Source organism: Eutrema salsugineum, unplaced genomic scaffold (genome assembly GCF_000478725.1).
Source record: "Eutrema salsugineum unplaced genomic scaffold, Eutsalg1_0 scaffold_10, whole genome shotgun sequence".
In the NCBI taxonomy this organism is placed as follows: Eukaryota; Viridiplantae; Streptophyta; class Magnoliopsida; order Brassicales; family Brassicaceae; genus Eutrema; species Eutrema salsugineum.
In genome coordinates this window covers 4,463,280-4,488,836 of record NW_006256908.1, presented here as the reverse complement: position 1 = coordinate 4,488,836, position 25,557 = coordinate 4,463,280, and the positions used below count along the sequence as shown (strand labels likewise).

The following is a 25,557-nucleotide window of genomic DNA, read 5'->3' as shown; positions in this document are numbered from 1 at the left end:
TCCTCTCTAGGCATTCGAACCGAATGATCAGGTACTTCTGTATAACTCTCGTTTGCAATTGTTTCCTGATAAACTTCGTTCTCGATGGTCAGGCCCTTTCATAGTCAAAGAGGTTCGCCCCTATGGCGCTGTCGTCCTCCTCACACCAGATGGTAGCAGAGAGTTCACAGTGAATGGACAAAGAGTGAAGCACTACTGGGCCAAAGCTGAGATTCCGGATGGACATATCGTGCCTCTGGATGGTGCACCTCCTGCCTGAATCGCCATCGAGTCAAGCTAATGACTTTAAACAAGCGCTTGGTGGAAGGCAATCCACTGGTGAGTCTGTAAATAAGTCTTTTTGTTTCAATTGATTTTCGTTTTTCTTTTCATGTTTCAGGTGAAACAGGGCTGGTGTCGAGCGACACCATACTAGGTGTCGCCTGTCACTTGTTACCCTTAAAAAAAAAAAAAAAAAAAAAACAAAAACAAAAAAAACTAGGACCTCGCTTAACCGGAATTCCAGCACCGGAGGGGAGTCGGAAGCGGATCGGGCACGAGGAAAATACCATTCGCACTTTGCAAGTGTCGCGCGTCACCACCCTGGGTGTCGCCCGTCACTCACAAATAGGTAAGTCTTCTTTTTCCCACGTTTATTTAAAACCTTCACCATCACACCCTTTTTCCTCCCTTCCTCCTCGCCGCACTCGACACTTTCGCCATAACCACCCTCACCACAACCGAAATTACTCAAATCTTCACCGATTTGGGTGCTTCCAAAGCCTAACCTCATCAGATTTTCACCCTCTATCTGTTTCTCTCATCGATTTGCCATTCCACCAAGGTACACACTTCGATTCTCCACTTTTTCGATTTCGGTACCTCAGGTTTGTTTGTCGAAATTGCTCTTTTTGGGTTGATGCTTTGCTTGATTTCACCTATGGCGATCCATTTAGGGCAGATTTCGACCACTCCCATGCGCTTTAAACGGTTCATTTGGCTAGTTTGAGAATTTTGTTCTTCATGCCTATTGCATTTCAAAGTTTGCGAGTGTGAAATTTGTTGTGGTCTTAGGGCGATTTCTGAATGCATGTGTAGCTGGACCCCTCCTTGTCGCTGATCCGACTTGCTGGAGAACATCACTTGTACTTACTTGTTCACTGACTTGAGATTCTTTTCTTTTGTTGGTTTGCTCTGTTTCCTCTTTTGCAGATGCCTCCACGCAAGCGACAATGCAGGGCCGCCGCCTCCAGTCCGCAACCTCCAGTCGAATTAACCTTCCAACTCGGAGACCACGTCGAGGTTTTGGATGGTGACTTGTGGCAACGTGCAACCGTGAAAGCTGTACTCGCACGATCTCGTTACTTGGTCAAATTCCTTGACTCCCAGGAGTTGCAGGTGTTCCCGACTTCCCATCTTCGCCCGGCTGCACCACCACGAGCCTCCGCCTCACCGCCACCATCGCCTCCTGCACTCCCTGATTCACCTGACGAGAGGATTAGGCGCCCTTGGCCTAAACAAGAGAATCTGCGCATTCCAACACGCAGGATCTGGGACGAGCCACCTCGAGCTGTTGCTGAGAGCGTTGAGTGTCTACACAGGCCAATTTCAGATGACTGGGATGATTACGACACTTTCTTCTACAACGCCTGGCTCAATGTGAAGATACTTCCCACCAGGTTCTTGGACATTCTGGATATGAGGCGTTTGGGTTTGGATTCTGAGCTCCTACGTTTGTTGACGAAGCTTGGATTGGGATCTATGGCTACCCGACCCTACGATCTGTTTCCTGACCTTGTTCGTCAGTGGGCTCGCCTCTGTTCGCATCTACTACACCAACGAACATGCTCCAAATGCGCAGGAGGGCACTCTGACTTTCATGATCCGCAGAGTTCGTTACAGGCTCTCCTTTCGCGACCTATGTGCCTTATATGGGTTTTACAAGGATCTCCCGAGAGTCACCCTCCCTACTCAGATGTTCGATGTGCAGGATTTCTGGTCCCATTTTGGGAATGGGCGTTATGATTCGAAGACTACGTCCCAAACCGACGTGCGCCACCCTGTTCTGCGATGCCTTCTACGTGTCCTGGGCAACACTATTCAGTGCAAGTCGACCCCGGGTAAGATGCGTCTCTCTGAGTTGGCTCTTCTTTATGTTGGCATTGGTGATTTGACAGATGGTGAGCATTACCGGAATTCCGCGCACGCTACTGATGTCAACATGGGAGCTGTTTTCGCTCATCACTTGGTTTCTTTGCAAACCAAACCTTTCTCTGGAGCAGGTACGACGCAGCGCACTGAATCTGTTGGTAGCTTGCTGACCCCTATCTTCCAGTATTTTCGGATCAGCACGGAGAACAGCACCATTGTCACGACTCGCCGAGCTATTGATTTGGATCACCTACGCCATGCTTCCTGGATTAACCACAACCATCAGTGGTCCTTTCGCACTACAGCTGGTTCATACTGGATTCAGCTCCCTGATCGTGCACGCACTGACATAGGCACCACCTGCGCCGCGCTTCGTTTCATGCCCGAGAGGAGAGTCTTGATTACTGTGTCTCGCGGTTCTTCTTCCAGAGCTCGTGCTTCCACTTCCGAGGACGATCAGATACCTCGCTCCGCAGACACCACAGTACCTCTCCCTGATCTTCCCACTGAGCCAGCGGTTCCCATGGAGGTTGCTGCTTTCCAGCGGTATGTCATTCAGAGTTTTCAGAGCATCTGGAGTGCCATCGCTACTCTCTCTCGCTGCGGATGTGTTCGCCCTACTCGCCCGCGATCTCGTTCACCCACGCCATCTGATGATGCTACTACTAGCAATGAGGACTAGTTCCTTTGTCATTCTGGTTCTGTTTTCTTGTCTTCTGTTTTTTTTCTCTTTTATTTTCGTTTGTTTGAGTCTGTTGTGTCAGCCACACCTGTTGTGAGACTTTGTTGGTTTTATGCATCTATGGGTTGTATTGTTACTACTAATTTTTCTCTGAGTGATCTGACAGTGCTAACATAGATGATCGCGACGATTGCTCTCTGCACTGTGGTGTCGAGCGACACCATCTTTGGTATCGCGCGTCACCACCCTTGCACTTTCGACCTAAGCTTGTTTTCTTCTGAAACTGAGCTGTGTGTTGGTCGACCTAACTGAGTAGTAAGATATTCTAACCCGTTGCATTCTTCCTTCTGACTTTCTCTTTTGTCACCAACTTCGGATTTGATAACACTGGGGACAGTGTTGTTCAAGTCTGGGGGAGGTAGTTGCTGACATTGTGTTTGTTTTTCTTTAGAGTCAGTTGTGTCAAAACGTTTTTGAGTCAAAACCTGTTGGAGATCATGATGCTTTTCCTGGAATTATTGTGCTGACCTTTCACCTAAGTGACCACTGCTGCAGATTCAGTCTAGATCCGACTAATGAAAAATCCAAAGGCTGATCAGCTGACTAGAGGCGTCCATGTTTCCAACAGAATCCACTAACCTGAGCTAAGTACTGAACTTCACTTTTAACTCGCTGATGTGACTAATGCCTTAGAGCTTGATTCCTCGTTTGTACTTGATCAATGAAAGCATGTGTGAAATTTAATGAAGTGATTTCTCTCCCTTATGACGAGCTAAGAAAGAAAAAGGCAAAAAGATTGAGATGATTTTCACTTAAGAGTGAAGGGCTAGGAATGTTTCCAAGAATCCCATTATTTCACTTCTAAGTTGGAATGATCACACAAAGGAAGGAAGTGAGGGGTAGGAATGTTTCCCATGACCCCACTATTCGCTGAAAACCTTTGATACAAGGTAAGGGGACAACTCGGGGACTTGGTGGCAAACACCATCAGTACTCGCAGCTTTACTCTTATCGAGTATGCGCCATAAAAAAAATAGAAGAAAAGAGATGATGAATGTGCGAAAAGAATAAGTCTGGGGGAGAGAAAAGGTACCAAAGTTTGTAAGGCTGATTTGTTTGAGTACAGAATGGGAAAGAATCTAGAAGGTTCTGGGCATTGGAATCATCAGTGAGATCCAGCGATGAGGGTTTATGGACAATGTTGTGGAATTTTGGACTTAATCTGGAAAGCTGTGAATGTCTGCGGAGAAGTACATGGTGGTTCGATTTGGAATGAGGAAGCAGTAGTTGAGTTGCAGGCAATTGGTCAAGGGCGATGTTCCAATGAAAGGTTGAGTCTCTGTGTTTTCAAACTTCTTTCTCTTATTTGGTGTTCTGTTTGCTTGAGGGCAAGCAAATGCTAAGTCTAGGGGAGTTGATATATCATGGTTTTTATGGTTTTTAACCATGGTATATGTCTTATTTATAGAGTCTTTTTAGTGTCTTTCGAGTCTTTTGGAGTCTTTTCAGGTCATAGGTACGTTTGGAGCTTAACTGGAGACTTTGGAGCACTTTGGAGCTTAATCAGGATCAAATTCGTCAAGTATGGATTTTGTGCTTTGGTGACGCTCGACACCATGGAGAGTGACGCGCGACACTTGTCAGAGAAATAAGGAAAAGGCGATTTTGTTTCCTATTTGAAGAAGGAGTTGGGCCCAAACGTTTTCAAGGAAGCCCAAAACGTGTCTTAGAGATATATATAGGATTTTTATTCCCTTTTTACGGACACCTTAGATTAGAGAGAGAGAGATACTCTGAGTTTTTGGCTTTTGCGATTTCTGAGCTTTGGGAGACAAGTCTGTACTCTGTTCGTTTAGAGAGAAGTTTTCGAACCCCTTTATCTATTTCGATTTATTCTATTGCTTTCTATTCATCATGTTTGTTGTTTCAATAACCATGTCTGAGTAGATCACTTGTTAGGTTTAGGGTTAATTAGGGTTTTCTTTGAATGTTTGATTAACTTGCCAGTTAGGGTTCATATCTACTTGTTCTTCACCTTAGGTTGTTCTTAAAGCTAATTCTGGACTGATCACCTAGAACTTAGATCTTAGGTTGCTTAATTGACACGGAAGTGTAATTGAATAACTGGAAAGAACCTGAGTTGAGCAAAGTAACTTTTCGCAAAGGAATTTGGTTTAGGAGCTTTGTGAACATATCAAACTTGTGCATTAAGGCTGGTTTAAATCTGTAGGATTTACAAAGGAATTTGGAATTCTAGGATTTTAACTTAGATAATTCTCACAACGGAAGTTGGTTAATTATAGTTCTGTGTTTCGAGTTCAAGAACTGTGCTTAAACTGAACCCTGACTTGTTAAGTTGATTTGCATTCATTGAATTCCTGAAAATCACCCTAGACCTATCCTTTATCACATCGAATTTACAATTGTCTTCATTGCTATTCTATTTACTTTTGTCGCAACACTATTTATTTTGCATATCTTGGCTTAGCGTAACTCTATCTACATAAGGTTTATTGAGTGATTTCTTGTCTCTATGGTTCGACCCCTAGATACTACAACTGCACATCTGTGCTCTTGCAGAGTAGCTTAGGGATTTAACTTTGAGCATATCAAGTTGACCCTAACATCATGGGAATGAAGTCTCATGACTATCACGTCTTGATGCAACAACTTCTGCCAGTTGCATTACGAGGTCTGCTACCTAAAGGACTTCGAGTTGCTATTATACGCTTATGTGATTTCTATAACAAGCTGTGTCAACGGGTTATAGATAGAGAGCAGATTGCAGTAATGGAGATTGAAATAGTGGAGACTCTTTGTATGTTTGAGCGGTTTTCCCACCCAGCTTCTTCGATATAATGGTGCATTTGTGTCTCCATCTAGGAAGAGAAGCCAGACTGGGTGGACCAGTCCATTTCAGATGGACTATCTTTCTGTATGTTATTCGAATTTGTTAGTATTTTGTTTACCTTATTTAACTTACTTGTTTTGTCTACAATTCATATTTTACAGGCACATGAAAATATTGAAGGATTACGTAAGAAATCCTTCAAGACCAGATGGCTGCATAGCTGAGTCTTACCTAGAAGGAATGTATGCAGTTCTGCAATCTGTTTTGGAAGAAAACCACAAGTGTAGAGGACAACCCTGAACGTAATGTTGAGTACGAAAGTAGAACCATACTTGAAGTCGGCCAATATCCGCAGCTAAGACTATTACTCTCAGTGAGATAGACAAGAAAATAGCCGATTTGGCTGTCCTTCAAAATACGGCATTGGTCGAACCATATGTTGAGTAAGCCATTACAGTTTCCCTTTTCATTTTTTTTCAATTACCGTCTATAATACTAGTTAACCTAATTTGTTTTAAATTTGCAAGCATGCATTTGCAATCTCTTCAGGATAGTAATGGAAGGTGTAGGCGTGATGCGACTTTCCTGTGGAATATGCACACTAAGAATTTTGCTGATTAGTTGAAAAAACAGGCGAGTTGTTGTGTATATGAATAATTCATAAAATAAAGTCTATTGTAATATATTGTATCTGACTCGTTGTTTATTTACATTGCTAGATACGTCTTGATTCCGAAGCCCATGAAGAAACTCTCAAGTGGTTAGCCTTTGGTCCGCGTTGTACTGCATGTTCTTACACCGGCTATGTTATCAATGGGCTGCGGTTCCACACAATCTCCGTTGACAGACAAAGTCAGAATAGTGGTGTTTTCTATGAGGCAACAGCGATGTGCAGAGCAAGTGCCGTGATACTGCTCAAGTAGCAGACCTTGTTTCCTACTACGGAAGAGTTGTCGACATAATTTTGTTAGATTACAATGTTTTCTATATACCAATTTTCAGATGCCAGTGGGCTGTCAGAGGGAATGGGGTTAAGGTTGAAGATGGTTTCACACTAGTAAACCTGAATCATAGCCAAGTATCATTTGCGCGAGATCATTTCATACTAGCATCTCAAGCGAAACAGGTTTTTTTGCTCTAGGGAACTTGAGTCATCGAGCTGGTGTGTTGTCTTGAGATGCCCCACAAGAAGCTATAAAGAAGAGGAATGTGACGATGGACATGCTGATGTTGGACCTTTACCCACTAATGTTGATATGGACTTAGAAGATATAGAAAATGATGCTCCAATTGCAAGAAGTGATTTTGAAGGGATTTATGTCTAGCTAATGCTATTTCTTTAGGATAATCTAGATTATCAGTCTGCCTGGTTGAGGCTTCATTACATTTGAATTACAATGTCTCAATTACAGTGTGACATGGATTGGATGGTGTTTTCAGGTAATTCATTATGGGTCAGAAGAAGAGAGGTGTAAAAAGGAAGAAACCAGGGAATGAGGTTGAGTTTATACGTACCATATATCCCAAACCAACCACAGTGACTCAGACTCAGCCTGACGGTTGTGAAACACCGGATGATCATCTACAACAGCCAGAGGATGTTCAAAACGAACTGGACAATCTACAGACAAACGATGAAACTCAGAGCCCCGACGTAAACATGAACACTGAAGATCAGACTATGAATGAAGGAGCACACAAAGTTCCTGAGGTAGACACTACTGTGCCAGAATCACCACTGCTTGAGGACGTCCTCTCTACGCTTGACTCAGAAGGCCCTTCTATTGTCCCTAAGCGTAAAAGACATAGAGGACCGACGAAGATGAAGAACATAGCAAGAGATCCGAATAGCCGTATAAGGGTTGATTTCACATACATGGGAGAACCGTGTGGACCATGATCGGTAAAGCTGTCTTCATATTTAGGTCCTTTGGTTCGTGAACATGTGCCTGTCTTAATTGAGGATTGGAGGAAGATAGGTGAAGAGTTGAGGACCGTCCTTTTGAAATCTGTACAGGTATTCATATGTATAATATTAGCAATAATGGTTATTTTAATATGTGACTTGTGATTCAATATACAAGGTAATTATTGTAATTGAAAAACAGACAAGGTTCGAATTAGATGAAGAGTTCCAGAAGGTTGCCGTTTTCAAGCAGATGGGCTGTATTTGGAGGGCATCCAAATCGAGATTAGTTGGACAGATAAGGCAGTGTAAGAACATTTCGGACAGGTTGAAGCTGCGACCGAAAAATATTTCTCCCGCAGAGTGGCGTAAATTTGTGAAGTTGAAAACCAGTCCCGCGTTTAAGGTATCTCACCGCACTTAGCTTTTCGTTTTGTATACGTTTAACTCATATCTGTTTACAGCTTGTCAGTGACAAATACAAAGAAAGAAGACAAAAGCAGATTCCACATACTTGTAGCAAGAAGAGAATGGTCCGACTAGCTGAGGAGATGGTAATTCTTATTTCGGGTTTTCAGCGATGTCCTTTTTATCTTTTTTACAGCAATGTCCTCTTTTAAAAACGAACTTTCATGTGTTACAGAAACAACAAAGCTCACAGCCTTCGGAAGTGACGAGAGTGAAGGTATTGGTCAAGTCAAGAACAAAGAAGGATGGCACAACAGTCAACACAAATGCAGCTGAAAAGATTGTAAGCTTCTTTATTGTATATATATATTATCCGTGTGGTTGCATGAGTATACTAAAATTTTTAACATAACAAAATTTTGATACAACCAGAAAAAGGCCGCTGAGTTAGTAGAGTCTGATGCTCCTTCTTCACAAACGTCAAATCCAAAAGAGGATATACTATCACAGGTTTTAGGACCTGACAATCCGGGGAGACTCAGGGTTATGGGTAGAGGGATGAGCCAGACGAAATTTGCTTGTTACCAAATGAAGAATAAGTATATGGAGGACATGCAACAAAATCAGTTCAGATTGATGAAGCAGGTGCAGGACTTACAGGAGCAACTGTCAATGATGCAGACTCAGGTTAGTGCTCCAAAAATCAGTTCAACTACATATATACTCGTTCTGCTGTGTATATGACTTGGTAATAGTATATATTATGTTTCAGAAAGCGGAGGTTGAAGTAGGAGAGAATTCTGCAGCAAGAGTAAGTGTTAACTAAACCCTTATTATTGTATTTGAGTTATTACGATGGCGTCTATAACTACATATGGTATATGTTTGTGAATACAGAGTGTGAACAAAAAACTACAAGCAAAATGCTTGTTGTTTGACTGGACAGGTACGGATGACAAAGTCGCAGAAGGGCGTATACTATCAGCTGAACCGGAGGACTTTGTCAATAATATACCACTAGGTCCTAATTCGTACAAAGTTCTTGTGGAAACAGTAACAAAACCAGAAGCTTTTCTGTGGAGACCTTCATTTGGATTGCTTGGCCTCAAAATTTTGTTGTTGTTTACGGAGACAGTTGTGAGGTAGAAGATCTTCCACCACTGGTAAGCATCGAAACCACATGAAATTCCTTCATTTGGTTTTGTTTGTACTTGCATCTCATTTTTTATTTATTTAAACCAGAGTCCCAGCTCGAGTTCTCGCAACCTCTGCAAGTTACTTAATTGGACAAGTAATGACGAAGAAGTTGTGGCCGAAAGACGATGGCAGTCTCGTGAACCAAAGGCTTTAGTTAATGGACTTCCACTCGGACCAAATGCTGTGAAAGTATTTGTAGATGTTGTGATGGAACCAAATACCTTTCTGTGGCAGCCGACAACAGAACTACTAGATCTTGAGGATTCGCTGAATAAATTTGTGGCGTGGCCGGTGAATAGGGTTGTCTTTGAAACAACGCCGGATTCTACACATCCAGTTGAGAAATCTGCAACAACTCCACCAGCGCCTATGAAGAAATCTCAATCTCTTTCGGAGTCTCCACCATCTGAAACTCGGGTACTATGATTTCCTTTTGTGATGATCAATGTTTGGCTATCTCCTCAATATGTTTCATATCTGTTAATATATGCAAATTGTACCAGCAGCAGCAATTCATAGTAGAGCAAGTTGGCAAAGAAAACCAGAAGTGCATGCTAATGGATGTTACCGGACAGAAACGTGTGGTAGCTGAAGGAAGGTGGGCTTCAAACAATCCACTCCAAACTGTCCATTTTGTTCCACTTGGTCCAAATGCAGTTAGAGTTTTGGTTGACGTTGTTAAAATCAAAGATGCAAAGGTTTGGAGGAGTTCATCCGAGATTGAGTGTATGGACGTTGCGCTGAGAACATCAATTGCTTGGCCAGAGGATAAAGTCATCATCATCTGAAGATACGTAAGATTCCTTTGACATTTTCGCTTGAATTTGTTGTCAATGGAATATGACTGTTTTAGTATTTATCGTCTGTTGTTTGGTCGTGTGTGTACTGTACTATGTCACTTTGGATTAGTTTACTGAATTGAACGCTATGTAATGAAGTTTTCATATTGGAGTTTGTAGTTTCTGTTATTGAACTCCCTTGGAATGACACAAGCTGGAACAGGAATACAGAACCGAAATAAAGAAATTTCGAATTGAAAAAAAAAACCGTTATTGCATTTTCTATAGCAAAAAAATAAAGATACAACAGAGCATAACAAAGCTTGAAAAAAATGCCACCACCAAATAGACGACAACAATAAAAAAGAGCTGCAAAAAAAAAAAACACAGCATGCGATTTGAACTACGAAAAAGAATTTAACAAGTTCACACAAATGCTGCTGTAAATAAATGAATGGCAATATATAATAGCTACAATACAACGTAAGATAGGAAAAAACAAATGCTACTATTAATATTTAAACAGTGCAAACATGAGCTACCAATTAGTCTGAAAACAGCATAAAACATACGCTATATTATATGTCCATATTATAGCGTCTCTCAAAAACGCTACTATATGTGGGTATCCTATTATAGCTCCGGCGGTCACAGCGTTCATGAAAACGCTATCAAAACCTTAATATAGCATTAATCATGAGCTAATAATGTTAGTTTTTCTTGTAGTGATATGCAGTATTTATGATGTTTTGATTGCTTCATGTGGCTTCCGTAGACTTCATATACTGTTTTTTGATGTTTTGATTGCTTCGGTTGGCTTCAGTAGACTTATCGACTCGGATTATACTTAGAATGTGAAAGTAGACTTCTTTTGGCAAAAGTAGACTTCCTTTGGTAAAAGTAGACTACATTTTGCAAAAAGTAGACTTCATTTTGTAAAAGTAGACTTCATGTTGCAAAAGTAGACTTTATTTTGCAATAGTAGACTTTATTTCGTAAAAGTAGACTTCATTTTTGAAAAAGTAGACTTCATTTTGTAAAAGTAGACTTCATTGTATCAAAAAGTAGACTTTATTCGTGTATAGTTTCAAACCGTTAGTTATAACTAGTTTTTCTCATTAGAGCTTTGTTACCGTTGATGCAGAAATCTGTGTTAGATAATGGTGGCCTCTAAATTCCCTAGAAGACTATACACCAAAGGCGGTGAGCCAGCCCCGAATAAAAGCATCGGCTATTATGCTGATGATTATAGGCTGGTACCTACACTACGGTCAGCTCTACAAGAGGATGAATGGGAAGAGATTTACGAGTCACCGTTGGGTGTCTTTTTAAAGTTCCACGACTTGGATTTTGGTTTGGCTTCTAGGCTGGTGCACCACATGCTGACCTTTCAGATAGTTTGCAAGCAGAGGTACGAGATATGGAGCTTGATTGGTACCACTCCAATTCGGTTTTCATTGCATGAGTTTGACGAGATCACCGGACTCAACTGCGGGTACGTGGATGACTTGGCTGTAACTGATCTTGAGCTTTCCGATGACATGCAGGCATTTTGGGAGCTAATGGGGGTCGATGTCGAGTCGGACCCAAGCACTATTGAAATTATTGAAGCCTGTTCCAACTGCTCATCATGGTCTCGGGATGATAGGCTGCGGTTGGGATATCTTGGGATCTACGCTGGTTTCATAGTGGCAACGAGACCAGGCTTATCTACAAATGTCAACCATGCCAGACTAGTGATGAATCTCAAAGGTTTTAAGGAGTTCCCATGGGGAAGAATTGCTTTTCAGCATCTGATCAAGTCTGTTAAGGAGAAAGATCTCAGCAAAAACATTCATATAGAAGGGTTTGTGCAAGCTCTTCAAGTGTGGGTGTACTATGCTCTGCCGAATTTTGCTGCTGAATTTGGCGAACCATTGCCAAATGATCCTACACCTCTTCTGCTGGCTTACAAAGGATCAAGAGGACGAAAGAACGTCAAAGCCAACATGCTAAAACAGGTACTGTATTAGTCTAGTCATTCTCATTTAGAAGTCTTGTTCCGTAGTAGACTTCTATATAGTAATGAATTTACAAAGTAGACTTCAGGAGTAGACATCATGTGTATACTGCTATATAAAAATCTTGTTAGAAGAAGACTTCAGTTGTAGACTTCAGTGGTAGACTTCATACGTAGTTTTTAGTAATTCATTTACTTATTGTATTTTTTCAGGCTCGCATACAGTACTGCGTGGCTAAGGACTTGGCGGATATGTTTCCAGTTTGGGATGATGAGGAACAGAATCCGGATATTGTCAAGATTGTCAATGCAATCCATGACCCCCAGTTCAAGTTCTCAAAAAACCACTGGCCTTTGGAAGGTGTTCTGGGTGCACACATCGTCAAGGCAGAAGCAGGAAAGAGGAGCCTTCCCTCAGATGAATCAAGTCGCAAGAAAACCTGCACAGCCTCTGCCTCTGCCGCCTCTTTCGTTGGTGATGAAGGGGTCGACGTTGTCACTACTATGAAAGCGCACTTCGACCAATGCTCCAAAAGCTTTTCAACCAAGATGCTGAATGGTCTTGGTAGCTGTAAAAAGCAGATCAAACTTCTCACCGACAAGGTTGAATCTATAGAGCGCGCGGTAGAGGAGTTGACTACAGGGTCGACGAAGCACACTGAGGAAGAGGTTAAGGACAATGATCAGCCAACCCAGCAGCAGATCACTGGATCCAAGAAGCATGAAGGAGTTAGTACCAAAAACCCTCCGCCTATACGAAAACATTTCATGCGAACAAGATCACGCAAAGATACGAACACTTAATACTAATGTCATTTGAATTCGAACATGTTTAATAATGCTATGTACCGTGTGAGATTATTTACTTATGTTATAAAAAAATTGTGTTTCCAATTTCCAGACTATGATGAAACATGTTACTAAATTATAGGCCATGGTGGTGTTATTTGTATATTCATGCCTGTTTGTGACAATAAACTGCAGAGTAATTCAGAGAAAAAAATGCTCCGATGAAAGATAATGTCAACGTTGGTGCGAGTGAGAGTGTTAATGCCCCCGAGGATGCAAAAGGAAAGAAGGCTGCCATGAAGGAAGAAGAGGCCCCCGAGCCTAGCTTTTGTGAAATTGACCCAAAGACGTGTGATGTTGACTTCGACGCAGTTACACTAGCCAAAAATGCCAAAGCCAGAGCAGCGGCTCAGATAGTTGCCCGCGCAACGAGTGCCAGAAACCAACAGCTGGCTGCGACACATAAGAGCCCTTTCTTAGGAAATAGTACCACAAAGGGGATCATTCCAACGTCAGCATCTCACTCCGGCCAGGTCCGTGGATATGATCCTTTCGATCAAACCGGTGTTAGGGCGAAGCATACGACTCTAATGAACTTTGTGAAAGCAAACCCGTAAGTAGACTTCTATACTTATGTAAGTAGACTTCCTCATATTATTATTTTCCTGTCTGACTTTTTCACAAATACAGTGCCTATCCAAGACGTCCAAAAAACTCTTCGATCGACTGCTATTACATTCTCTGGACACCGAAGAAATGGCTAGCTGATATGGTTAGTGTTTTACTATTTCATATTAGACTTCATAGGTAGACTTCATACGTATACCTAATATGTAGACTTCTTTAGTAGACTTCATATGCAGACTTTACTCATGTCTTATTTTCATCGATGTGCAGCACATGGAAGCTTATATTAACGTACTCAGGCTGCGATTATCCAAGCATCCGAAGTGGTTTGTATCCGATCGGATTTGCTTCCTCAACTCCATGTTTGGTACGGTTTGGAGGCGTGACTACAATGACTTCAAAAACTCTGAGCCGAATGATGATGGTTCTGGCAAACTTCTACCACCTGGAGCGTATTCGTACTACACAGGCAAATTACCTATCTACTGCCAGACTAAAAAGACGTGGGCCTATGAAGTCGACCATTTGTACTCAATGTTGCACATCATGGGGGACCATTGGGTAGCTATCTGGATTTCATTTGTGACGAGGCATATCACGATATGGGATAGTCATGCGGGAACCAAATATGCATCTGACGCCCAAATTGATGAAGCTGTGGAGCCTCTCACTGTTATGATACCCTACCTTCTTCAGTCCTATGCACCTGCTGAAGACAAGTGGAGATTCCCCTACACGCCGTTCATACATTCGCGAGTACCAGGTACGGAGATACAAAACATTCAGAGTGGTGATTGTGGAGTCTACTGCCTGAAGTACATCGAGTGTCATGCTTTGGATTTGCCATTTCCTCTGCAACTTTGTGATAAAAACATTCGACAAATCAGGGAGAAAATGGCTGCAGAGATCTTTGACGAAATAGGTGCTAGGGGCCATGATAAGCTAGATGCAACCGGGCTGGATATCTATGATAGGAAAGTTTAGGGTATCCTTATTTAAAACTAATTTGATTTTTATGGCAACTTTTGGGCTACTTGCATAAATGACCTTCAATGTGATTGCAGGTCATTTTAGCAATTGGTAGATGATAGGTGTGGAAGTTTTTTGGCCACTTATCGTATAATTAAAATGTCAAATATGTTGTAATTTCGTTTAGTATATTATAATTAAACTGAAGTCTACGACTGAAGTCTACTAAATTGTAATTGTATTTGTACTTAAGTCTACTAAGTAATTAACATGTTTGTATTTATAAGTTTTGATTTCTACGTAACACTGAATCCTGTGAAATATGATGGAAAGTAGACTTCATGTAATTAAAATGCCAAAGTATGTTGTAATTTCGTTTAGGATATTGTAATTAAACTAAAGTCTACGTCTGAAGTCTTCGACTGAAGTCTACTAAGTTGTAATTGTATTTGTACTGAAGTCTACTAAGTAATTAACATGTTTGTATTTATAAGTTTCGATTTCTACGTAACACTGAATCCTGTGAAATATTATTGAAAATGCACTCCTGATAGTGTCAATGGAAAAAGTTTAGTAGAACTCATAAATATGTTGCTTACAATAAATATAAGTCTACAAACGAAGTCTACTACAGAAGTCTACTACTGTCAATTAAACATATAAGTAAACACAAAAACATAAAACATGGAGTCAACTAAATTCAACGCGGCCATTCATTTGCAAATCCAGGAATTGTTTTCTAGAATATGGCACATTCCAACTTCCAGAAGCAAGGACTGCAGAGTTTGTCACCATATGAGTCGACAAGGCTTTCATCATCCATCCAGTGCTGGTTTGGCAGATTCATACAAGCACAACTCCTTGATTGTGCCTTAGCAAAAATATGGAAGACCGGTTCGTGAAACTCGTCAGGCTTCTTATAAGTGGTCGGACACCTGTTGATGTGCTGCATAGTCTTCCTCATCTTCGTTGCCTCTGCCGGAAGTAGACCACGAATGTGTTTAAATACATCATGGCTGCCATCCATGGTTAAAGAGAACATAACCATGGAGTAGGTAGCCATGAGGCATCCTTCATTTGATGACACCTTTTATTAAATCAAACCCTGCTTGGATGCTGTCTTCATAGAAGATAAGAGAGACGCCTCGTAGGTATTGCGCTGTACGATTTCTACACTCCAAATAGTGCCTAAAGAATGCGTCAACCCTCCCATGTTGATCCCAGACCCATGGAATTGTCAAGGTTATTAGATTAACGGCTCTTAAAAAACCCTCTTCATTAGAAATCTCATTTAGATTTTTGGAGAAAACTCTTGCTTTACAGAGCGCAGCGTAGGAATGAGATGTGATTTTTAAGAGGATATCCCACAGAATGTCGGAAGGGAGAGAGTTGAAGTTTATCAGGTTCGACATCTTCTATGGTCTGGAATGAAACTATAATTTGTCTAAACCCGAGAATTTATAAGCAGAAATACCGTAGACAAACAGGTACAACGGTTATACGCACTGTTAAAGTCATTAAAGCAGTTACTTAAATGAAGTCATTTCAAATCTAACCATAAACAAAATATCACATACATAGTAGACTTCTATAGTAGACTTCCACAGTAGATTTCTGGACAACAATAGCAGTTTTGTCCTCCTATTCAGGAGCCTTCTTGTGATTGTCCTGGTGAATCTTCGACGTGTAAGGGAAAGACATAAAGTTTAGTAAATAAACTCTGTTAATCTTGTATAGCACATTATTAGATGAGTTTAGATCAACTTACACAATTCGGTAGGGTATGACCAGGTTGCTTGCATTGTGAGCAGTTGTATAGTTTGTGCAGCTTCCTTGGCTTCTTGCTTTTCCTCCTAGCAATTTCTAGCCATGATTGCCACCGAGACTTCTTCCGTCTGCCTAGTTTGCGGCGAATGTCTGGTGGCAGACATATTGATAGTTGGACTCCTTGGACCTCTGAAATTTGGGGATATATGTTGGCAGAGTATGCAGCAAACAAGTAGTTTTTCGAATACGTAGGACATACAAGGGAATCCACAGCTATCCCACCGGCTAATGCAGCTGCAATGGCATGTGAACATGAGATTTTCTCGATATAAAACACACCATATTCACACATTCCATGTTCCAAATCAACAATACAATTCCTGGTTCCTCCTTTCACATAGTATCTCCAAGTGTCAATTCGGTCCACCTCCATTGCATCTGCATAATGTCCACGAATCGCCAACAAATACTCCACTCCCCGAGTATTATGTGTTGTGAGACTCAAAGCATCCTCTCTGCATTTTAAAAACCACCGACCGAGCTTCTCTCGTATGAAATCCAAGAGGAATGAAATGGGATAGCCACGGGCCTTCTTAAGTGCAGCATTTATAGACTCTACGACATTGCTAGTCTTAATATTGTATCTGTCTCCAACAAAATGAACTCGGGACCAAAGGGAGACATCGGCTTCTTCCAAATAGTCAGCAAGGTCAGGCTTGATCTGTTTCAACTCCGCCATGTACCGGTTGTAGTCATAGAGGTTGTAAGCATAAGCCACACGTTTGACCAAGTACAGCAACTGTTTCCCCTTAAACTTTGTTACTATGTTATGTTGTAGATGGTAGTAGCATATCCCTCGTTTTGCCCATGGGAAAACAGTTTGACAAGCTTTCTTAATAGAAAGATGTCTGTCAGAAATTATCACCAAAGGATTACCATCTGAGATACATTCACGCAGTTTAAAAAAAATCATTCCCATGAAGCATCCTCTTCACTATCAACAATTCCAAAGGCCAAAGAAAAAATCTGAAATTTTCCATCTTGTGCGGTGGCCACCAACAAAGTACCTTCGTATTTCCCTGTTAGATGACATCCATCCACCACAATAATTCTCCTCATGTACTGAAAACCGGCAATCGATGCTCCAAATGCGAGAAATAGATATTTGAATTTGTTATTGGAATCTACATGAAGAGCTGATACAGTTCTTGGATTGGCTTTGTTAACTGAATGTAGGTAAGCTGGGAGACTAGCATATCCATCTTCAGCTGTTCTTCTGACCAATTGTTGGGCATATATCAAAGATCTGTATGAAGTAGTGTAATCCATCTTGATGCCAAACATATGCTTCATTGAAACCTTGACATGTTCTGGTGTAAGACTATCAATGATGCCGAAATGGCTTATAAACAGCTTGCCAATGTACTTAGGAGTAGACTTCCCCCGCTGAGCCATTCGCTGGCCTATTGAACATGTGTGGTCTTTCACATATTTTGTCACCCAAAAAGTGAATTCATCATTCTTCACGCTCGCTCTAACCATCCAAGCACATCCTTCCACTCGACATTTAGCCACAAACAGAATCTTCGTAGACTTCTCTCTTTTAAAAGCAAATTTTACCATTATCGCAGTCAATCTAACATCTGATAACAGCTTCTCCTTTGTAGGGAAACTTGCCTTAACATATATATTATCAGACCATGACATGGGCGTGCTTCCTGTTTCACCATATCTGTTTCTGACATTTTCAATACAGACTTCATCTTCATCATCATCTTCATCTTTCACTTTACCATAGACACTGTAATCTTCTCCGTCAGAGTAAGCTGTATCGTCGACATCTTCTCCATCCTCATTCACATCAGAACTGGCTGCCTCATCATCGGTAGAATGTTCTGAATTTTCCTCAGACTCCTCACCTAAATCTTCATCTGATCCTTCCTGGTTCTCCTCAGTATCCATCTCCACTCGACTGGACACACAAAGACGTACCATATGCACTCTGCTTAACGCAATCAATCTTGAAACTTGTCTATCATTGGTGACATGCATTGAAGGTGTATCTGGAGCCATAGTTTGCAACATTGAGACTGGTAGTGAGTATTAACTCGATGAGCTCAGTCTTCTTGCCCAAGTTATAATCATCTCGCGCCATCTCAGTAAGCTCCCCCAAGGTGCAACCATCATTCAAAAACCACATTCTTGCACCTTTGCCAATGTCAACAACAAAATGCCATGAATTCTCCTCAATCTTCCATTCCCCGTACACAACTGGAATTTGAGCCATTCTCTAAAAAAATAACCATATAAACCATATTAGCAAACACTGCATACAGAATTTTTGTATCAAGAGTAGACTTCTCCCGAAAAGAACATTAGTAGACTACACGACGAAGTCTACATTTATAAGCTAAGTAGCTTAAAAATCGAAACTTCTGATTCAACAATAAATATCAAATGAAATGAAAAATTATTCACTGGGTAGTTCAATCACTTACTAAGAAGCAATTCTAATCCAAAAAATTTGAAAAAAACTTTATAAATATTCCTAAAACGCGTTTTAAAAAAACGTCAAAAAGTAGACTTCTACAGCAGACTTCAAATGTAGACTGGAGGAGAAGTCTACTTTTTCATAGAGAAGTCTACTAATGAAGTCTACTTAAAAACATGTCATTTTTGCAATTGACAAATCTGTTGACTTTTCCTTCAGTAGACTTCAGAAGTAGACTTCCGGCCAAAAATGTTACTTTAGCATTTGACCGATGCATTGACTAAAAAAGTAGACTTCTATTGTAGGCTTCATGTAAGAGTAGACTTCTCTGACAGTCTACTTTTGAAGTCTACCTTTTTAATAGAAGTCTACCGAAAAAATAGGTTATTTTTGCAATTGAATTTTTTGAGTAGACTTCACAATGAAGTCTACTAAAAAAAGATTCCTTCTAAGTTTGACCGAAAAATATAAGTAGACTTCACAGAGAAGTCTACAGTTTTTAGACTTCTTTGGGAAGTTTACTGAAGTTTTTCGGAATTTTTTGAATTTTTTAAAAACGGTAGTCAAACACTAAAATGATCTATACGTTTTTGGTCAAACTACAAAAGTAACTTTAAGGTAGACTTATTCTGCAGACGTAAACAGTAGATTTCATACGGAAGTCTATATTCAAAAGTCAAAATACGGTCAACTACAAAAATAACCTCTTTTCTTTAGTAGACTTCTGGAGCCTTCAAACGAAGTCTACTAAGCTTTTTTTGTTTTCAAAGGATGTCGAGTAGACTTCTCGTGAAGTTTAACGAAGTCTACTTTTAAGAAGTCAATTGCAAAAATAACCTTATGTTGACTAGTAGACTTCAGTATACTTCACGAGAAGTCTACTTTCGCGATATAAAAACTGAAATGTGGAGAAATTGAAGTGCGAGGATTACCTTTAACAAAATTGAGCTCGCCTAAGTTTCTCTTAAACACCCAGAACTCAGGATTTCACCGAAAATAAACAACCCAGGTGTCAAGTAACCAGAAATCACCGAAAGTGCATGGCCCGACGCATTGTAACTTAGCTCAGATGTTTTGGAGAATAAATTATGAAAGAATGAGCAAGGTTATGAGTGAATGAGCTCATATACTTACTTATTACAGCTTTAAAATTGGTTGAGAAGCATTTATTCCCACTTCGTGGTTGTTCATGGTGGTTGAATGAATTGAAAAAGATGTCATTTTCGTAATTAAATGGTCTTTAGGAGGACCAATGAGACTTTACCCAAATTAAGGAAAAATCGAAATAATAGATGTATAATGGCATTTTCGTTAATAGTTTAGGTGGAAAGGATAAAATTGTGACAAAATGGCAAAAGTTGGAGAGAGAAAAAAAGAGGTTAGTTTGGTGTTTGATTTTGAAATATAGGTTAAATCTGAAACTCTCCCTAGATTTAAAAACACTTCTTATGATATATTTGGGAAGAAAAAAAAAAGAAGGAAAAATGCACCAAAAAATAATAAAGTCCATACTGTTACGGAAGTGAACGTGTATAGATAGATAGATCTTTTGGAAAATATATTTTTAAATCACGTTCATTGTGTTCTGCTATGGCCTTCCTTTTTGATTAGTTATCAAAATACATAAACTTTTCTTTGATATTACTCTAGACACAGCAACATATAGCTAACCATGAAAAAAGATTTGTTTAGGTAAGAACGAACCAACTTTTTTTGCAAAGTTTGACTTTAGCTTTTATTTATCGTCATAACAAATGCGATTGCAACAGGAAATTTTCTATTATGTATTCTAAAAGGAAACCTTACTTCTGGTAGAGAAACAAACATCCTAGGGATCAAAACTCTCTTGCCAGCTTTATCATCGCTTATAAGGCTAGCCTCGATCACATGTCCACCTAATCGAGTTACAAGTAACCTGGTTCCATGGCACAAACCACCTCTACGATCAATATTTCTAAGAAGCATGATAGGAACACCAATCTTTATTTTTTGGCAATGGTTAGACAATCCAGATACTCTAATACTGTTTAGATATTCTTGACTATATAAACTATATCATCCATCTTACTTGTGTCCGAAATATCAATACTATCAGAACTTAAATGCTCATGTTCATCATTTAACTAAAAGAAAATAGTAAATGAAAATATGTATTCACGATCAAAAATTAACACACAGGGATGGACAACATAAAACGATTAATAACATCTACGTCTTGATTACATGGACTCGATATAGCTCTCTCCTTGAAAAAATTTGGATCTCGTGTTGCTGTATATGATTGACCATAAATCTTTGGGACAATTTTTCTATCGGATTTTCTTCACCAGTAATCAATAAATCTGATGGGATATCAATGTCATTTTCACCTATATTGGGCTCATTTATGTTTCTATGACCGATATCCAATATCCATTTTGCAAATTTTTCCATTTCTTGATACTCATCACCACCAAATCCACAAAGAAGCCTCATGTTCGTTTTTAGTTCCATCACCTTGCATTCAACCCATAAAGGAGATGAGTTCAAACTTGCCATCAAGGTCTCTACCTTAGTACCACCGACAATGACAGGTAATTTTTTCTGAAATTCCCTCCCAAAACAACGACTTTACCACCAAAAACCTTATTACACTTAAGTATATTATGCATAGTCCGACTGAGCGTTTTAAAACAAAGCCTACTCATTATCGAATTAGTCGTTCACTAAACATGCAAGACATATCAAATTAAACGGATAGTTCACTAATAATTGGCTATATATCCTAAACATGCAAGAGTCTATAATATGTAGTAATGAATTATTGAACTCCAACATATTTAACACGTTCAGGAAATAATTTTCACTACAATTTAAAACAGATTAACGTAAGTGGCGCAATTTTGTCAACTAGAAAAATTAAAGACCGACAAATTAAATGATGTAAAATCTATATATAAAGTAAAATGTTCTCTCTTCTCATCATGATGCCACATCATTTTTTTCAAACTCTAAAATTTTGACACATCATCAATTCATTTATTAATTTATAATTTATTATATTTTGTGTTATTATACTTTAATACTCATAGTAACTATCATCCATTAATATAAGAAAAATATGAAAAGACACTCTTTATAAATAATAGTTTATATATTAATGCATTTAGTCATTATTATTTTAAATTATTTACTTTATTTATATGATTCAATAGATATGTATAGTAAAACATAAAATTTTAAAATAGCCAGATTTGGATCCAGTTTTGTCAAATCCGAAAAACAAATTCTCAGATCCAATTTTTTTAATATCTAAAAATATCTAAATTCGTTTTAAAACCGATATAAAACACTAGAATATAACAAAAGACATAAGTTTAAAGAAAATTAGAATAATATATTATAAAATTAAAATGCATATAGACGGGTTATGAATATTTGCACGAGTTTCAAAAAACTCAAGTGACAATTATATCCTTTTCTATTTTAATTATTTTGTTATTTGTAATAGAATATTATGTAATAATTTACAAAATAACATTTATTTTTAAAATGGCTACTTAAATAATAATATAGAGACGTGAGAATGCATATTTGTGAAACAAATTGTGGTATCACAAAATGTTAACATGTTCAACCTAATATTTGAAACATAAAATGAGTGAAGTTCCCCTTAAAAATTATACAGAGCTTAGGTTAGAGATGTGACATTGAGAGTGATTAGAAAAAAGAAAAACCTGAGAAAAATAGAAATTTCAACCGGTCTAATATGTTGTGTGTGGTTCAACATGTTGCATTGATGAGAGAGAGAACTTGAGAGGAAAAAGGAGAGTGAGAGAGAAAAGGATAGTGAGAGGGAGATGGAGAAGGAGAGGGAGAGAGAGATAAAAAAGAGAGGGAGAGAGAGATGGAGAGGGAAATAGGTGTAGAAAAAAAAAAAATTATGAATATATTTTGAAAATATGTTAGGGAATTGAGATAATTTTAAATAATTAATTACCTATTTCATATTTTTTTTCCCTGAATGCAACAATCAAGAATTGTATATGTTTTAAAATCATAAACCCGCATAAATATAAAGATATCTATAAACTAAATTTGATTTGAATTTATAATTGATATATTATTTGATTATTTTTAAATGTTTTATATAAAATTATTTAATTATAAGTATATATAAAAAAAATGAAATACAAAATCTAATGAAAAAAATTGATATTGATATCGAAGCGCAGATCAGCCGCTAGTATCTTAAAAAATAAACAATGAAAACGATCCGGCCCAGTATCATAGGCATGCAAGAGTCTATAAAATAGTAATGAATTATTGAAATCCAACAGAATTCAACACGTTGAGGAAATTATTTTCACTACAATTAAAAACAAATTAATGTAAGTGCATGGTGCAATTTTGACAAATAGTAAAAGAACAAAAAATTAAATATATATATATATATATGTATTTAAGTTTCACGTTCAAAGCTAGGAGTTTTCTTTTATTATTAAACTTTTTATTTATAAAAAAGTGGATAAATACAAAGAATTAAGCTGCAATGTTTAAGGGTATTAGTCGATTTATAGCTACGATTTATTTATTTGACATTAACGTAATTTTTTATATTTAAATCAAAGTAGCAAAATCGGTATGATAATAGTCTTATTTAATTTTAATCAATAACTAGGACGTGCGGGCTTGAATGTTTTTTATAAATTTTAATTGTATTGGGTATATTGTTAAGTTTATTGGGTCGAATTTTATAAATTTGATAATTGACAGTATGTGTGAGTACAGTGTTACCACATTTGGACCGAATGGTATGTTATTAGTTCAAGAATTGGATTGTGTCTTACAATTGGCTATGCTTTGTTTGATGTAAATATAAACAATAAGTGATGTATAACTGATTAAGTAATTATGATTAGGTATGTATAATGAAGAAAGTGTAAATGAAGAATACATAAAATTATGAATATATACATTAATTTTATGTTCGTAAATCGTAAGTTATTCATCGGAATATGACATATATGAACATATTTTATAAATTATATGCGAAGATGTATTCATTAATTTCGAAATGTAAATTCATTTGGAAATGGTGATAAATCAGAAAAACATTTGTATTCATTTATTTCAAAATGTCAATTCATTTAGTAAATTCATTCTGAATTGTATATCGTTTTCCATAAGTTTTGGATTTTTATTATTTTTTATTATTCACTGGAATTTATAGGAAAAACTCTAATTATGTGGAAAATTGTTATTTACCTCGAATGAGAACGAATATTGTGTAAAAAATACAAATACTTTAATTTGGATTTTTTTAATTTGAACTATAACGATTTTCCAATTTTTTAGGATTGTTAGTTTTATTATTTCTCATCGCAGCGATTATCTAAAGTTCTTTTTAAAAATAGGAGATAGTGTTAATTGCTAGAAGCGTGCGGGCCAGTTTTATAAATTAGTAATTTTATTGGATATAGTGTTAATTGTATTTGGCCGAATTGTACACTATTGATAGTTTATAGTGTGTGGTATGATGTACCTATATTTTATGTTCAGTGTTGTATGTATCCTATTTTTGTTTTATGAAAAGTAAAAAAATTATGAAGATCACATATAGAACCTAAAGAACCCATAATTGTAACGATGTATCTTGTTTGAAAAATTGTGATAATTCGATATAAAGAATATGTCATAGTTCTTGTAAACATTAAGTCAATTAACTGAGAATCGATAAATGACATTAAAAAAGAAATTTATTATTGGTTTATAAAGGAAAAATCAAAGACGCAAATACATTAAAAACACTGAAATTATTATGTATAGTAACATGAATTATTCATAGGAGCATCGTAATCCATTAAATGCTGTTCTGATAACTGCAAAAAAAATGTTGAATAAAATTTAATACCAAATATGTAGTTCTCTATAATCGATATAAATAATACAAACAACAAACCTTGAACAAATGGAATCTTTTTGACGGAGGTGGATATTATAAATTGGATTAAAAAAATTGTTTGAATCTCTGCTTTCATTTCTGCATAACCTCTTGACAACAAAATCTTCAATATCAAACCATGAACCTTCTGTTAGCAGAAGTTCGAATAAATCATGAAATTGTCGTCTAACCCGAGCGCGTATTGTATGGTCCTTTACAAATGAAAGAATTTGAATATTTTGGTAGAGAAAATAATATATGTAATTAATGTAGTTTATTAGTGATACCATAAAAGATAAATTTTACCTTCGCATCAGCAAGAAACAATTCTAATGATACGCCCTGATGTGGTATATATTCAAACCACTTTCTCACGAGTTTCACACGGATGCACCATTCAGTTGACCTGTTGTTCAAGTCTTCAATGTAATCAAGTGGTTCTATTTTCCGAAAAGATGTCAAGACTAAATAAGTTGTTAGTGTTTGTATATATATTATAAACTTATCAAGAGGGCAATAATTTAGGGTTCCAAATATTTCCAACCATGAATTCTAAATAAAACGTATATTGGGTCATTAACTCTAAATAATATCGGGTTCGGTAAATTAAGTAAGGACATAATATATACAATATATCAACTTCTATAATTGCATTTCTGTTTATGGTAACAATAGGTTTGTTAAATGGAAGACATTGTAATCTTCCGTTTAACACTCATTATAATTTATACTATTATTCTGTTTCTAAACCAGAATTTTAGAACGGTGCTTGCTCTACAAACTTTAGAAATTGATATAACACCATTAATAGCAAATAGTTAGCGTATGTTAAAAAATATTATGAGAAGTTCAAAAAGCATAATTATAAGAAAGGTTCAAAAAAATAAGATAAAAACCATAAACCGACCAAATCTCTAAAGATTCAGCAAAAAAAATAAAAAGGTTCAAAATTATCCCAAAATATATGGGAATTCAAACAGATATAATAGAGTTTAAGATGAAATAAAATTGGAGTTGATGTAGGATTTCAGGGCCAGCT

At 37.8% G+C, this 25,557-nt stretch overlaps 3 protein-coding genes across 3 annotated transcripts; 2 read left to right on the top strand and 1 right to left on the bottom strand.

Moving 5' to 3' along the window:
- Nucleotides 1–11,113: 11,113 nt before the first annotated feature.
- On the top strand, nucleotides 11,114–12,756 carry LOC18027828. Its single transcript, XM_006409875.1, has 2 exons — nucleotides 11,114–11,953; nucleotides 12,166–12,756. Exons 1-2 carry the CDS (start codon nucleotides 11,114–11,116, stop codon nucleotides 12,754–12,756), a joined length of 1,431 nt encoding a protein of 476 aa, XP_006409938.1.
- A 206-nt stretch (nucleotides 12,757–12,962) lies between these two features.
- LOC18027827 lies at nucleotides 12,963–14,352 on the top strand. Its single transcript, XM_006409874.1, has 3 exons — nucleotides 12,963–13,354; nucleotides 13,432–13,513; nucleotides 13,639–14,352. Exons 1-3 carry the CDS (start codon nucleotides 12,963–12,965, stop codon nucleotides 14,350–14,352), a joined length of 1,188 nt encoding a protein of 395 aa, XP_006409937.1.
- A 1,744-nt stretch (nucleotides 14,353–16,096) lies between these two features.
- Nucleotides 16,097–18,066, bottom strand: LOC112081535. The gene is made up of 2 exons (XM_024148294.1): nucleotides 17,172–18,066; nucleotides 16,097–17,043 (listed from the first exon to the last, which is right to left on the bottom strand). The coding sequence occupies exons 1-2, from the start codon at nucleotides 18,064–18,066 to the stop codon at nucleotides 16,097–16,099; spliced, it is 1,842 nt and encodes a 613-aa protein (XP_024004062.1).
- Nucleotides 18,067–25,557: the final 7,491 nt, after the last annotated feature.